Source organism: Monocercomonoides exilis (assembly GCF_001643675.1).
Source record: "Monocercomonoides exilis strain PA203 chromosome Unknown scaffold16-1735695, whole genome shotgun sequence".
In the NCBI taxonomy this organism is placed as follows: domain Eukaryota; phylum Preaxostyla; order Oxymonadida; family Polymastigidae; genus Monocercomonoides; species Monocercomonoides exilis.
This window is the reverse complement of record NW_027150561.1, coordinates 1-12,254: the sequence shown is the minus strand read 5'-3', so window position 1 is coordinate 12,254 and position 12,254 is coordinate 1. Positions and strand designations below refer to the sequence as shown.

Below are 12,254 nucleotides of genomic sequence, written 5' to 3'. Positions count from 1 at the left end.
GAAGAAGAAGAAGGAGAGGAAGAAGAAGATGATGAAAAGGGTGATTTTTGTTTAACTAGTTTATGTAATGGTATTGGTGATGGAGAAGTTCGACGGTAATGAAGTGTATTATTTTGTTTGATTTTTGTAGTCCATCTTTCAGCTCGAAGTGGAGTGTTAATAGGATCGTTAACTGCATGAGATGGAGAAGATTTTTTTCCTGATATAATATTTGATTTTTTATTTTGTTGGCATAATTTTTCTGATGGAGAAGATTGTATATTGTGAGAATTATTTTTTTCTGTAATGATAATATTATCCCATGCAGATTCCTCAATGAACTGTGCGTAATCAGGAACTTTTTTTGGTTTTTTCTTGGCTGATTGCAGTGAAGTTGATGCCTCTGTGGAATGGGCCAACATCCAATTGTTGCCCTTTTCCCAATCTTGTTCATTAAGACCTCAAAAAAGTTAAATAAATGAATAAACAAAAAGACAGTTAAAAATGAAATTATAGAAAAATACAATACAAACCACTTTTACACGATGGTGTGTGAGGCAATTGTGCCGGTATTAAAAATCCTTGGTTTTTTGTGAGAGTTTGTTTTGCATAATTATACTTTCCTTCAGTGATGTCAAATCCATAGTCCAGAAGTTCAGATAATGATGCATTGCGCGTTAGTGCTTGAAGGATCATCGTTTGCGTGTGCAATTGTGCGTGCTTGTACACAACTGAGAGATCTTTAAGAAGTATTTCGTAGTATTCTGAGTTTTTTTTAAATAACAAAAAAACAAATATAGATTAAAAATCAATATTGCAAGAGAAAAATATAAGTTATTATCAATCAAAAAATTTTGAAGTCGAAACCATTCAAGGATTTCAGTAAATCATTGATAACTGCAGATGATTTTCTGTAGTTGTAAAACAAATAGACGAGCAATGAATCAACGTCATCTCCACCGATGCGTTGTATTTCTTTCCATAGAACGTTGCACCGTGAATTTAGAGTTGACTCTTGTTTAGAAAATGACATATTTGTGATTTTTTTCAAATTTATTATGGAATTATTATCAATTAATAAAAATTTCACAGCTCTGCATTTATTGTTTTAATTGTATTTTCAACATAGAAATTTCGATAAACAAAACCAAATATCAATATTTTTGCTCAAATAAGAAATATATGTTTCAGAATTTTTTTTAACCTCATATTGAACGATAAAAATTACAAAACTATTATCTGATGACTTGTAAGCATTATTAAAGCAATAATATTCACAAATTAAATGAATAATATTCAAACAAATATCACATTCCCAAAATTAATGATCATAATAAAACCAAATTATTTGTGCATTTTGGTCAACATTGAAAGTCACTTTTTCTGTACTTTACAAGCTGAAAATATCATTTTATGCTGTTTTAAGCAAAAAAATAAAATGACCAAAACGCCCATGATCTTATTAATATATTTTAAAACATTCAAAATTCTTGATCATAAGTTAACCAAATTATTTGTGCGTTTTGGGCAAAAGTGGAGGAGGACTTTTCAACACCAGATAGTTGTTAAATATCATTTTATGTTGTTTCGAGCAAAAAAAATGAAATGCCCACAACGCCATGATCTTTCGACATATTTGAAATTAAGAAAATATTAAATTTTATTCAATTTTAATTTTCAATTTATAATGTTAATTAATTGCACATGAAAAAAATTATTAGCATATGTTGATGTTAATTTTATTCTCAAAAATTCTGTTTGGTAATAAATTAATTATTTGAGAGAAAAGTTATTTGTGAAAAAGGTTTTTTTATCTTTATCAAACGAATTAATATAACAGCTGGAAACGAATTGATAAAAAACAAAAACAACATAAAAATGCTAGCGTCTGCAGGTTGTCGTTTTATTGATGAATAACAAATGCATTGAATTTGGTTTTTTAAGTTATGAAAAAAATGTCTGTTGTATTTCATGTGTAAAATTGTTCAATCATTTAAATATAACATAAAATATTTATGAAAATATCTTTAATAATTAAATACTGAACATATAATACATTTTTTTCGTTTGAGTGAAGAGGTTATGTGCGATGATGGATAAGAAATAAATTAACATGATGATTGAAAATGTTGTCATTTTGTTGCACTGGTTGCAATTGAGTAATTTTTCCGTTTACTGTGATTTTCGCATTTGTGGAACGGAAGGTTGGTGTTTGAAGAGGAACAAACGTTGAGGTGAGAAATGTGAGGAAGGCGTCATGCAGGAGGGAAATGAAGCTGGTGAGGGCATGCTCGATGGTGGCACATGGGGCATGTTGGTGTCTGCCACAGGCATCGACATCACTTCCACCATTTGAGACTATTTTGTTCTGGGAGATGAGGGGGAGCCAGCCATTGTACACATCGCTATCTGCAGTTCCTGCATTCCACACTCTTTTAGTTGGTGTTGTTGAACCACAATTCTCGAATGGAGATTGAGTAATGCTGCTGCCACTGAAGAACACATCATTCCCTCTGCCATTGGCTGCAGCGTTGCCATCAAAGAAACAGAATGTGATGAATTTATTTCCGCTCATCCAGGAATAAGTGACGTACAAATAAATACCTGCCCCACCAAGAGTTGATGTTGAACTTGTCAATTTGTTGTTTATGAATTTGTACTCATAAACAAAAAATTGATTTGGATCGTTTCCTGGTGGACTTGGAAATGTGAGAGAACCAGCAGAATTACCACCAGAATTTGAAATATACTGGCATTTTGTTAACAGGAATTGACTGTTTGATGGAAAAGCACCAATATAAAAATACAAACCAGTTCCACACCAATTTGTGATAGAACAATTTTCGACTTTGTTTTCTGAATGGTAATAAGCAGAATTTTGCTGTGGATTTGTAGTATGGACTGCTCCTCCATGAGCAGCAAATAATTTGAAATATTGGATTTTATCATATCAATATTCAACAAACAATTTCAGCACAACGCTCCTCCATGATCTTCGGTTAACCAATTATTGAATTAAAAGAAATGATTGTGAGATTGGCATTTGTACAAGAAACATAAAGTGCACCACTATGATCACTACCACCAGTTGAATCGTTCCATTCGCACCATTCGAAGAGATTTCTATTCAAATCAGAAAAGGATAATCTACTTAATTTCTCTCTGTGAGATTCAGATCCATTATATTTTACAAGACAATTTGATAAAAATCGTGTTTGATAGTTAAAAGAAGCGTTGAATGCATAAAGAGAAGTGTCAGGACTGTTGAAGTTGTGTAGGATAGCACAACAAATGACAGTTTGTTCACTATGAAATATTGAAACAAATCTGAAAAAGATGATGTAAATAAAGAAAACTTTTGGATAATCTTTCTTTATTCACAAAAAATCAATGTTAATCATGACAATAAAAAAATCAATCCACACGTTTTCAAAATTATTCTTTCGAAAAATCTTGCAGAAAATTTTGTTAAACAATGTAATTTAAAAAAGTTGTTAATAAAAATCCGGATAGCATTTTTTCGCATTAGCATTTGAAAACTTTTATAATTGTGTAAACGAAATATCAAAATAACTCTTCAGTTGTGAACTTCATTCCAAAATCTTAAACTTATGAACAACTCACATTGAGAATAATCAAAAATGGGTTGTTGAAGAATTTCTAAAAAAACTTTGTTTTCATATCTTCAAATTTTGATTTTGTTAATAGAGATTTTTATTGATAATATTCATTAAAATGTTATTTGTTAGAATATGTTAAATGATGTGTTTTTGTTTTTGAGAATAATTCTAAAACATATTGTGACAATCGTTTCTTTAACAAGTACAATTATGAAAATATATTCAGTTTATTGATATTGGTCTCTTAATTGGCATAATATCGTGCAAAAATATTTTTCGATTAAAAACGATATTTTTATATGACAATTTTTGTTCACATTTTCTTCACTTCACTCCTATTTTGAAATAGATTCCACTTGCATTTTTATTGGAAATGAAATGAAATTTCTTGATTAATGTGGTATTTACCATTGCATCTTAAAAAAATGAAAGCTAGCCTTTCTTATTGAAAACTTTATGACAAAATAAAACAAATAATCTAAAAAAAATTATTACCAATATCTTAATATCTGAAGAAAGATTTGGTAAAATGATGATGGTATTGGAATTTTCTTTCAAAAAGTTCAATTATATTATTAAAAACAGATATTTTAATATCACTCAAAAAAATTTTTTTTGTTTTTAAATTTTTTTTTAATAGGAAGGAGGGGTGGAGAGAGAAATATTTACGACAAAAGAGTCTTGAGAATCAATTTGATAATTCAGGCTCATCGAGAATAAATAACTTTTCAAAAAGAGCACACTGTGATGGACATTAATAGTTTGCATTTAATTATTGCTTGATGATGAGAAGATTGTTTTTAGGCTCTTTCTCCTCTGACAAGTTTTTTTTTTCACAACAGGATCATCTCATTTTTTCGTTGCAAACCTTCATTTATCATCAATGAGAACAAACAGGTTTCGTTCATAATGTGATTCCCCATCCAAATCGTTCAATTGTCGAAAAGTTTTCAATTTCATCACAAAAGCACCTCATCCCTGTTGAGCTCCCGCTGCTTTGCTTTCTTCTCCTTCACATGGTCAAAATAACGCTGGGCAGTCTCTGTCTGCATATCTGTGTCTCTCTCTGGATCATTCAGCAGAGCAAGAGCCGAAGACGCACCTTCCACCAAAACTGATAGACCGGACACAAATTCCTCTTGGTTGTGCAAGAGATATTCCACAAGCTGACTCTTCTTCGTTTCCAGCTCTACCAAAAATTCTGCATGAGTCTTCTCCAAAGCGCTGTCCGATTCCGTCGACTCATTCAGAAGTGACAAAATCTTCTCGTTGCCTTCTGGTCGATATTTCACAAGCTGAGTGATCTCTTCGTTCACATCATTAAACTTTATCTGAAAATCGATTCTTCTGCCGAGAAAGTCTGAAAACTCAGATGAAAGTCTACGCATTTTATCGATTTTTTCCGATGAAACATCCACGCTTTGAATCGTCTAAGTCAGCGATTCAACAATTATTATTATCAGATAACAAAGTTCAGCATCAAGTCGATTCGCAAAGGCGGTCCGCCACTACAAAAGCTGAACAAAGAACTCAAGAATGACAGAGGTGAACGAAAGCACAACTGACGAGCTGACTAACGACGTATAAAATAAAGTGACAAGGTTTGCAATCAGCGGCTCGGGTGGCGGTTGGATCAGAACAGAACCTGATCGCGCAATTCCCATTGAAATCTTGTCGAGTGAAAGCACTTTCCGCGAAATTGCTCCGATTGAGCGGAAAATGCTGTTGTGTGACACTGGTCCATATTCACTCATAGAAGAAGTTGAATATGATAAAGAAGAAGGTTGCATGAATGTCATAATTGAGGAAGGCAGAGAAGATTCAGTAGATAATGGAGAATATCTATAGTTTTAGAGCTCAGAAGTTGAAGATGAGGAAACAGAGTCAACAAAGGCAGAGGTGTACGTGTTGGTTGAAAAAACTGTTATTGACCCTGATGAGACTGTTGCAATTGAAGACGTTGAGCCACCAGAATGTGAAAGACCACCGCCCATTCTGTTGAATTCGATTAGGCTAATTTCATCTCCTTAACGCTTCTTCGCATCTCCTCTGAAACAAAATGGAATCTTCTTCTCAGTCAGCAAATCGAGGGAATAAGGCTGTGACGCAGATGCGCTTGCTCCAAATGAACTGAATTGTTGTTGTTGTCTTTGCTGTTGTTAGATCACTTGTTGAGAATGGATGTTTTCTGTTGACTTCAGCGTAGACAGTTCATACGAACTGAAGATGTGCAAAACAATGTGCAGCAACTTCTCCAACATTGTTATCTTCTTTATTCCTCTGAGCAGATACTCTCTCTCCGCTTCGAAAAGCTGCTTTATCAGCTCCGTCATGTCCATCTTCGAGTATGCCTGGTGGATGTGTGTTGGAAGCGACACAACTAACACAAACCGCATTTCGCAAAAGCTGCACACATATGGCTGGTCATCTGGAACGGACTGAAGAGGAGATGTTGGATCGGGTGTTACTCGTAACTCCACCACGTCAAACTTGAGCTGCTTGTTCTTTAAAAGAAAATAGTATTCTGCTCGTGTGTCAATGCACGAACAGGCTGATGCGAGCTGACAGATGAAAACGATCTGTGGTTGAACCTGCCACATGCACGGATAGAGAAGGAGCCGTTTCGAGAATGCCCAAAGGACTGGCGAAAAACGAGGCTGTTGTGCTTCGTGATGTTGTTAATGAAAAAAACACAGAAAGAGAAGCCGATCGGTGAAATGGTATCTGCTGTCCAGTCGACTGAAAAAACATTGGAGCTGCAGACTGAATGACAGTGTAAAAAGCAAAAGTCGTAAACGAAAATGCTCAAGTTGATGGTGCATAGCCTGTTTCGATGACGTATTGGTCAGAAAAGAGCGAGGCAAACGTTGATTGTCTGTTTTGAGAGAAGGAAAACTGGTTCTTGTGCGAAATCTGATGATGGGAAATATGCTCCAATGGATTTGGTGGTGTACTCAGCGACAGAGATGTGCTGTTCGGAGGAGAGCCAATCAAAGAAAGCTTTTCTGTTGTTTGCGTTGATGAGGCATGTCTCATCCACTGAATATAAAATGATTTTTAAAAGGAAAGAATTGCAGGAGTTTTGAGCCTCCCAGCCGAATTGATAATCTTTGACGTGACTGCTTTACAAATACTGATATTTCCCTTCTTTCATCATTCCATCCTGCCCCACCATTAAACCCAGATGAATGGTGTGAATGTAGCTTACCATCACTTCCTTCTCCCTGTTTAAGAAATAGCGACGCAGTTGTGTGAAACGTGCAAATTGGGCAGGTAACGATGATGAGTGGATGAGCGCACCGCCAACTCTGCTCGTCACACACTTAAACAGGATTGGATTTGAACAGAAGATCGAAAAAATAAAACGTCGGTTGAGCTCTTCCACAAATTATGTGACGCTCCGCGAATCCACAACTTATATCGTTTTCTTCAGAAAAGCACGGCTTCTTGATAACTAATTCCAGATATGTGGAGGCATTTTTTCATGTTCGGCATTGCCAATTTTCTCGGAATGTTCAGAGTTGTCTGCATCAGCCCCCATCTTGTCGTTTTGCAGTATGTTGTTTGTTGAATACTACAGCGGAGCAAACAGGTTTGTCTTTCCAGGAAGTGTTGTGGCTGATGATGCATTTTCCTTTTCTGCAAGGCGGAATCCTTCCATTTCCAATGTCTCAAGTGTTGTTTCTCCAGATATCATTGAAAATATTCTGTTCAACGCATCCGAATGAGGATCACTGATGAGAGAAATATTTGTATCGTTTATTCTGATTTGAACTTCTTCTGTTCTCCTGTTTTTTAACCTTGAATAATGACATTTCTTGTTTATCAGTTCTGACAAAAAAATATTCACAATATCGTCTTCGAATTTTGCATTGATTTGCTCAGCAGTTTCAAGCCCCAATTCTTGTTCAAATGTTTGCGATTCTTTCAGTCAGTTCTTTATCAACTTCTTCAAGAACTTTTCCGAATGAAAGTTTCCAAAATGACACAATTTCAAGATATGAATGTTTAAATCAGTTTGAACTTCAAATTTTAGTCTGAGTGTGCAAGTTTTATTTTTTTTTCATTAATAATAAAGAATAAATAACGAATATTCATGTTTGGAAATTTTTTGTTATTTTCAAAGATCATGGCAATTTGGGCATGAATTGTTTTGTTTTGTTCAGCACAACTTGATCAAAAATACAAATTAGAATAGGAAAATAAAGTTTTTGGATCGCGCAAAATGCACAAGTTATTTGTATATTTCTGATCAAAAATCACTTAAAAACATTTTTCCTGTTTTCATTTTCTATTCATCTTTGTGAAAGAGGTTAAGAACAGCACTGAATTCATTATTTGAAATTTTATAATTTTGTGTTTTCATTATTTTTAACTATCTTCAATCAATATTTATTTCTTGCTGATAAAATTGAAGAAAAGATATTTTTCTATGTTCAATTCTGGAAGAAAACATCATGGAATGAGCAGGAAGTCAATTAAAGCAGACGTTGACAGCATCGAAGAATTGCTTCGTAATATGCCATACGATAGAGCCTTGCTTGTGTTTACGAAGTTCGTGAATGAAAACGATTTAGGCAAATTGCTTTGTTTTGATTACATGAAATCACCTCTTTGTTTGTTTTTTTTATTGTAATCATTCTAAATTTTTTTCATCATTTTTCTTTGTGCTAACATTTTTTCCTAATTTATAAATTTATCTTTCTTTCGAAACCTTCTTTGAAGCACCTCTCACGTGTCTTGTGAAAGAATTGAAGTTTGCGTTCAATGATGCTTCTGCTCCCATCAAGAATAAGATGATTATTGCATTAACAGAAAATTATACACAAAAGGAATTACGAAATGAATACGGATACAATATAGAAATATCCTTATATGATGATGCTAATTGGATTCAACAAAGAAAAACTGCTTCCGAAAGAAAATACATTCAGAAGAAGTGAAATAAATGAAAATTTCAGTAAGGAATTCTTGCTCAGTTTTGATGAAGAAAGCGACACATCATCGAGCAGGAGATATGACGAAGAAGATAAAAGAAAAGAAGCATTTTCATTTAACCCTCTTCATGTTCAGTCTTCTTCTTCATCGTTGACTTCATTTCCTTCTCCTTTCTCATCTCCGCCTTCCATCTCACCTGACTCTCCTTTCAACACATTTCCTTTATCCTCATTCGTTCCTTTTTCTTCAGAAAAATTTCTTCATCTTTAGCTCATTCTTCATCAAGTGCTTCTCTTCCTTTACCATCCACTTCATCACTTTTTCATGAGCCTTCTCTAACAGAGAAAAAACGCAACAAATTGCCTGAAAATATTGCTTCCAAAAATATTTCGATTCCTTCTTTTTCTGTTCCAGTCTCATCAGTTGCATCTCCACTGGGAAATACATCAACAAGCTCATTTTCTTCATTCACTTCGAGTTCTTCATTCATTCATTCAACATTGCCACAATTGAAGAATAATACTGATCAATCAATGATGTCAAAGTTTCCGTCATCATCAAATGATAATAACTCTTCGGCTTCAAATCCTTCTCAGCCATTGTTATCTTCTTCATTGCATTGCTCCTCTTCTTCTTCCTCACCCAACTCCTTCACCAACATCTCCTCTTTCCCCATCATTTCCGTACCCGATGTCTCTTCTCCCCATCTTCATCCCCTTTCAATGCATCCCTTGAACGCAATTCATCTTCTTCCACTTCCTCTTCATCTTGTCCTTTTTATCTTCTTCCTCTTCTTCTTCACTTGGAACACCACTTATCTTCTCCTCATCATTATCTGCTTCAGTTGATCGCTCATTTCCTCCGCCTAACGTGAGCAATATCAACTCTGAAAGTGATCTTTCCAATGTATCATATCATTCTCATGCGAACACTTCTTCATTGAAAAATGAGATCAATTCTACTTCCTCCTCATCCTCTCCTTTTGCATCAGCTTCCTCAGCAACAACAACTTCAGCTCAGCCTTCTTCTCTGTCTCCTTCCTCATCACCCCGCTGCAGAAGATGTTTCAACTTCAACTTCTATCCAAGCATCATCAACTTCTGCACTTCCTCCTTTGCCTCTGTTATCATCATCTTCCTCTTCCTCTTCCTCATTATCCTTTTCTTCCTCTTCTTCTTCTTCTCCTCCTCCTTCTTTTAATTCTATTCCTAATTATTCATTTATTCCTTCATCATCTTCTTCTGTATCCTCCTCCTCCTCTTCTTGTTCCCCTTCACCTTCCTCTTCTTCATTGCAACTTCACCAAACTTTACCATCCACACAAAAGATCTTATTTCTTCATCTTTTTCTCTTCTTCTTCTGAACCGCCTCACTTCTTCTCATCTTCTTCCTCTTCCTCTTCCTCTTCCTCTTCCTCTTCCTCTTCCTCTCTTCCTCTTCCTCTTCCTCTTCCTCTTCCTCATCTCCCTCATCTCCCTCATCTCCCTCCCTCCCTCCCCCTCCCTCCTCTCCCTTTTCAGCAACTGAAGACGGTTCATTTCATCAGAATGTTCTATGAAGACTCCATTCCAAAATGAAAAATCCACAAGAACCTCTCAAACAGTTATTCAAGAATCGCTTTTTGCGTTCTCTTCTTCCCCAACTTCAGAAGCATTCACAGCATCTTCTCCTTTTGATTCAAATTCTTCATCACCTTCAGGAAACTCACCACAATCATCACTGCTGTTTTTAAACGCGAAAAATTCAACATCTTACGCATATCATAATTTTTCTTTGTCCTCTCTGCAGAATTCTCCATCATTTGCTCCAGAACAATCATCTTTCTCACAACCACCAACTGTCCCAATAGAAAAGACAATTTCTCCATCTTCTTCAATTGATAGAATAGTTGATTATCTTAATAATTTTCATTTTGAAGCTGAAGAAAATATTGAAAAAAGAAAGAAAGATTCAAACGAACTATTAAAACCTTTTTCATATACACTCAAACGGGATGATGAAAACGAAGAGAAATCACGTTCATGTGTGTTGCAACAATTGGAGTCGAAAAGAGGGCTTGTGAACACAGGAAGTGTCTGTTCATTATCTTCTGTTTGTCAATGTTTCGCTGCACTTGACATTAACAGCAATCAAGTTGCAATGATGAACGATGAACAAGCAGAGTTCATTCAATTATTCGAAATGCTCCGGAAGTCAAAAAAGAACAGCAAAGTTTGGAATGGAACAGTTATATGGAACTTTTACGAATTGAAAATTGGACCAAGAAATGTGGCACAAAAACTGACTGATGTTTTTGACAAAATGTTGGATATGTTGTCGGATAAAAAGAATAAAATCTATCATATGTTTTCAATCAACAGCCAAAACGTTCGTGAATGCACTCATTGTGAAAATTTCTTAGTCTCGAATCGTGAAACGAGGTATTATTTCACAATAAATGGATCTGACATTATCGGAGGCCTGTTAAAATTACTAACAAACATTAATCTTATCACAGAACAACGAAATCGAAGGTGTAATAGGTGTGAAACGGACAAACCCTGTATTCCTTTCGTGCGTTTTGTATCATTTCCAGATATTCTTACAATTAATCATAATGTCAATGAATCTTTCAGGGTTGTCGCACCTCCAAAATCGATTGTGTTTGTTGTAAAGGGACCGGGACCGAATGACATGGAAATAAAAACCCATTTAAGTTCAAGGAAGAAAGGGATCTGATTTTGAAGGATATTGAGCGATCTATCGTTTATGATTTGGTTGGTTGCATAATTCACTCCAACAGCTATATACGAGCAAGGTCATTTTATTGCGATTGTCAAAAAGGATGTGAATAGACCGTCATATTCTTCAATTTTTTGGAGTGCAATGATAATAGCGTGTCAGAAATAATTCCAGACAAATGGGAGGAATACTGGATTTTAATGTCACAAGAAAATTGGAAACCTTCACTTTCTTTTTATAAAAAGTCATGTGACATATTTCACACTTCAAATTTATTGCTAATGCTTGTTTTTCTCACTTCAGTTTTTGTAACAAAAATTAATAAAAAAAAAAAAGAAATAGAAAAAAGAGAAATTCATTTGAATCATTCGATAAAAATAACAAAAAGTTAATTATTAAATAATTAAAAATAAATAAAAAAAAAAAAAAAAAACAAAAAAAAAAAATTAAATAGAATATTCAAAATTAATGATCTTAAAAAACCAAATTATTTGTGCATTTTGGTCAACATTGAAAGTCGCATATTCTATGCTTAATGAGCTGATAGTTTAATATAATGATGTTTTGAGCAAAAATTTGAAATGCCAAAACGCCATGATCTTTTCAATTAATAAATTTTTTGAAAAAATATAAGATAAATCAATTTTCAAATATTTCGTTCAGTTGATGATAATTGCCTTTGTAATTTAATATGAAAGTATTACAATTGAATTGCCAATAATCTTCGCAAGCATCATCTTCGTATTCTTCCTTTTCCTTTCGATTTGTTATTTTTAATTTTCCCAACAATTTTCGTCATGGCTGTTATAATGTCTTTTTTATATGAGCTTCATTTGTTGCATAAGAGTTTTCATCTTCTCAACAGGAGATGAGCGGAAGATGGAGCTGCTTGAGATAGATCCAAAACCAAAGACACACAGAGCTAATCGAACAGCAGTTCATCGGAACTCGTGAATTTGATATTATGTTTGAAACAGGTTCTTCCAGAGATTCATT

At 34.4% G+C, this 12,254-nt stretch overlaps 3 protein-coding genes across 3 annotated transcripts; all 3 read right to left on the bottom strand.

The window, feature by feature from the left end:
* Positions 1 to 330: 330 nt before the first annotated feature.
* Positions 331 to 1,012, bottom strand: MONOS_16739 (uncharacterized protein; the record flags this gene model as incomplete). Its single annotated transcript, XM_067869616.1, has 3 exons — positions 331 to 424; positions 524 to 743; positions 847 to 1,012. The coding sequence occupies 3 exons, from the start codon at positions 1,010 to 1,012 to the stop codon at positions 331 to 333; spliced, it is 480 nt and encodes a 159-aa protein (XP_067729444.1).
* A 3,546-nt stretch (positions 1,013 to 4,558) lies between these two features.
* On the bottom strand, positions 4,559 to 4,987 carry MONOS_17414 (uncharacterized protein; the record flags this gene model as incomplete). The annotated part of the gene is made up of 1 exon (XM_067870333.1): positions 4,559 to 4,987. One exon carries the CDS (start codon positions 4,985 to 4,987, stop codon positions 4,559 to 4,561), a length of 429 nt encoding a protein of 142 aa, XP_067729443.1.
* A 120-nt stretch (positions 4,988 to 5,107) lies between these two features.
* MONOS_17413 (uncharacterized protein) lies at positions 5,108 to 7,296 on the bottom strand (the record flags this gene model as incomplete). Its single annotated transcript, XM_067870332.1, has 5 exons — positions 5,108 to 5,441; positions 5,817 to 6,190; positions 6,466 to 6,638; positions 6,780 to 6,907; positions 7,190 to 7,296. 5 exons carry the CDS (start codon positions 7,294 to 7,296, stop codon positions 5,108 to 5,110), a joined length of 1,116 nt encoding a protein of 371 aa, XP_067729442.1.
* Between the last annotated feature and the right edge of the window lie 4,958 nt (positions 7,297 to 12,254).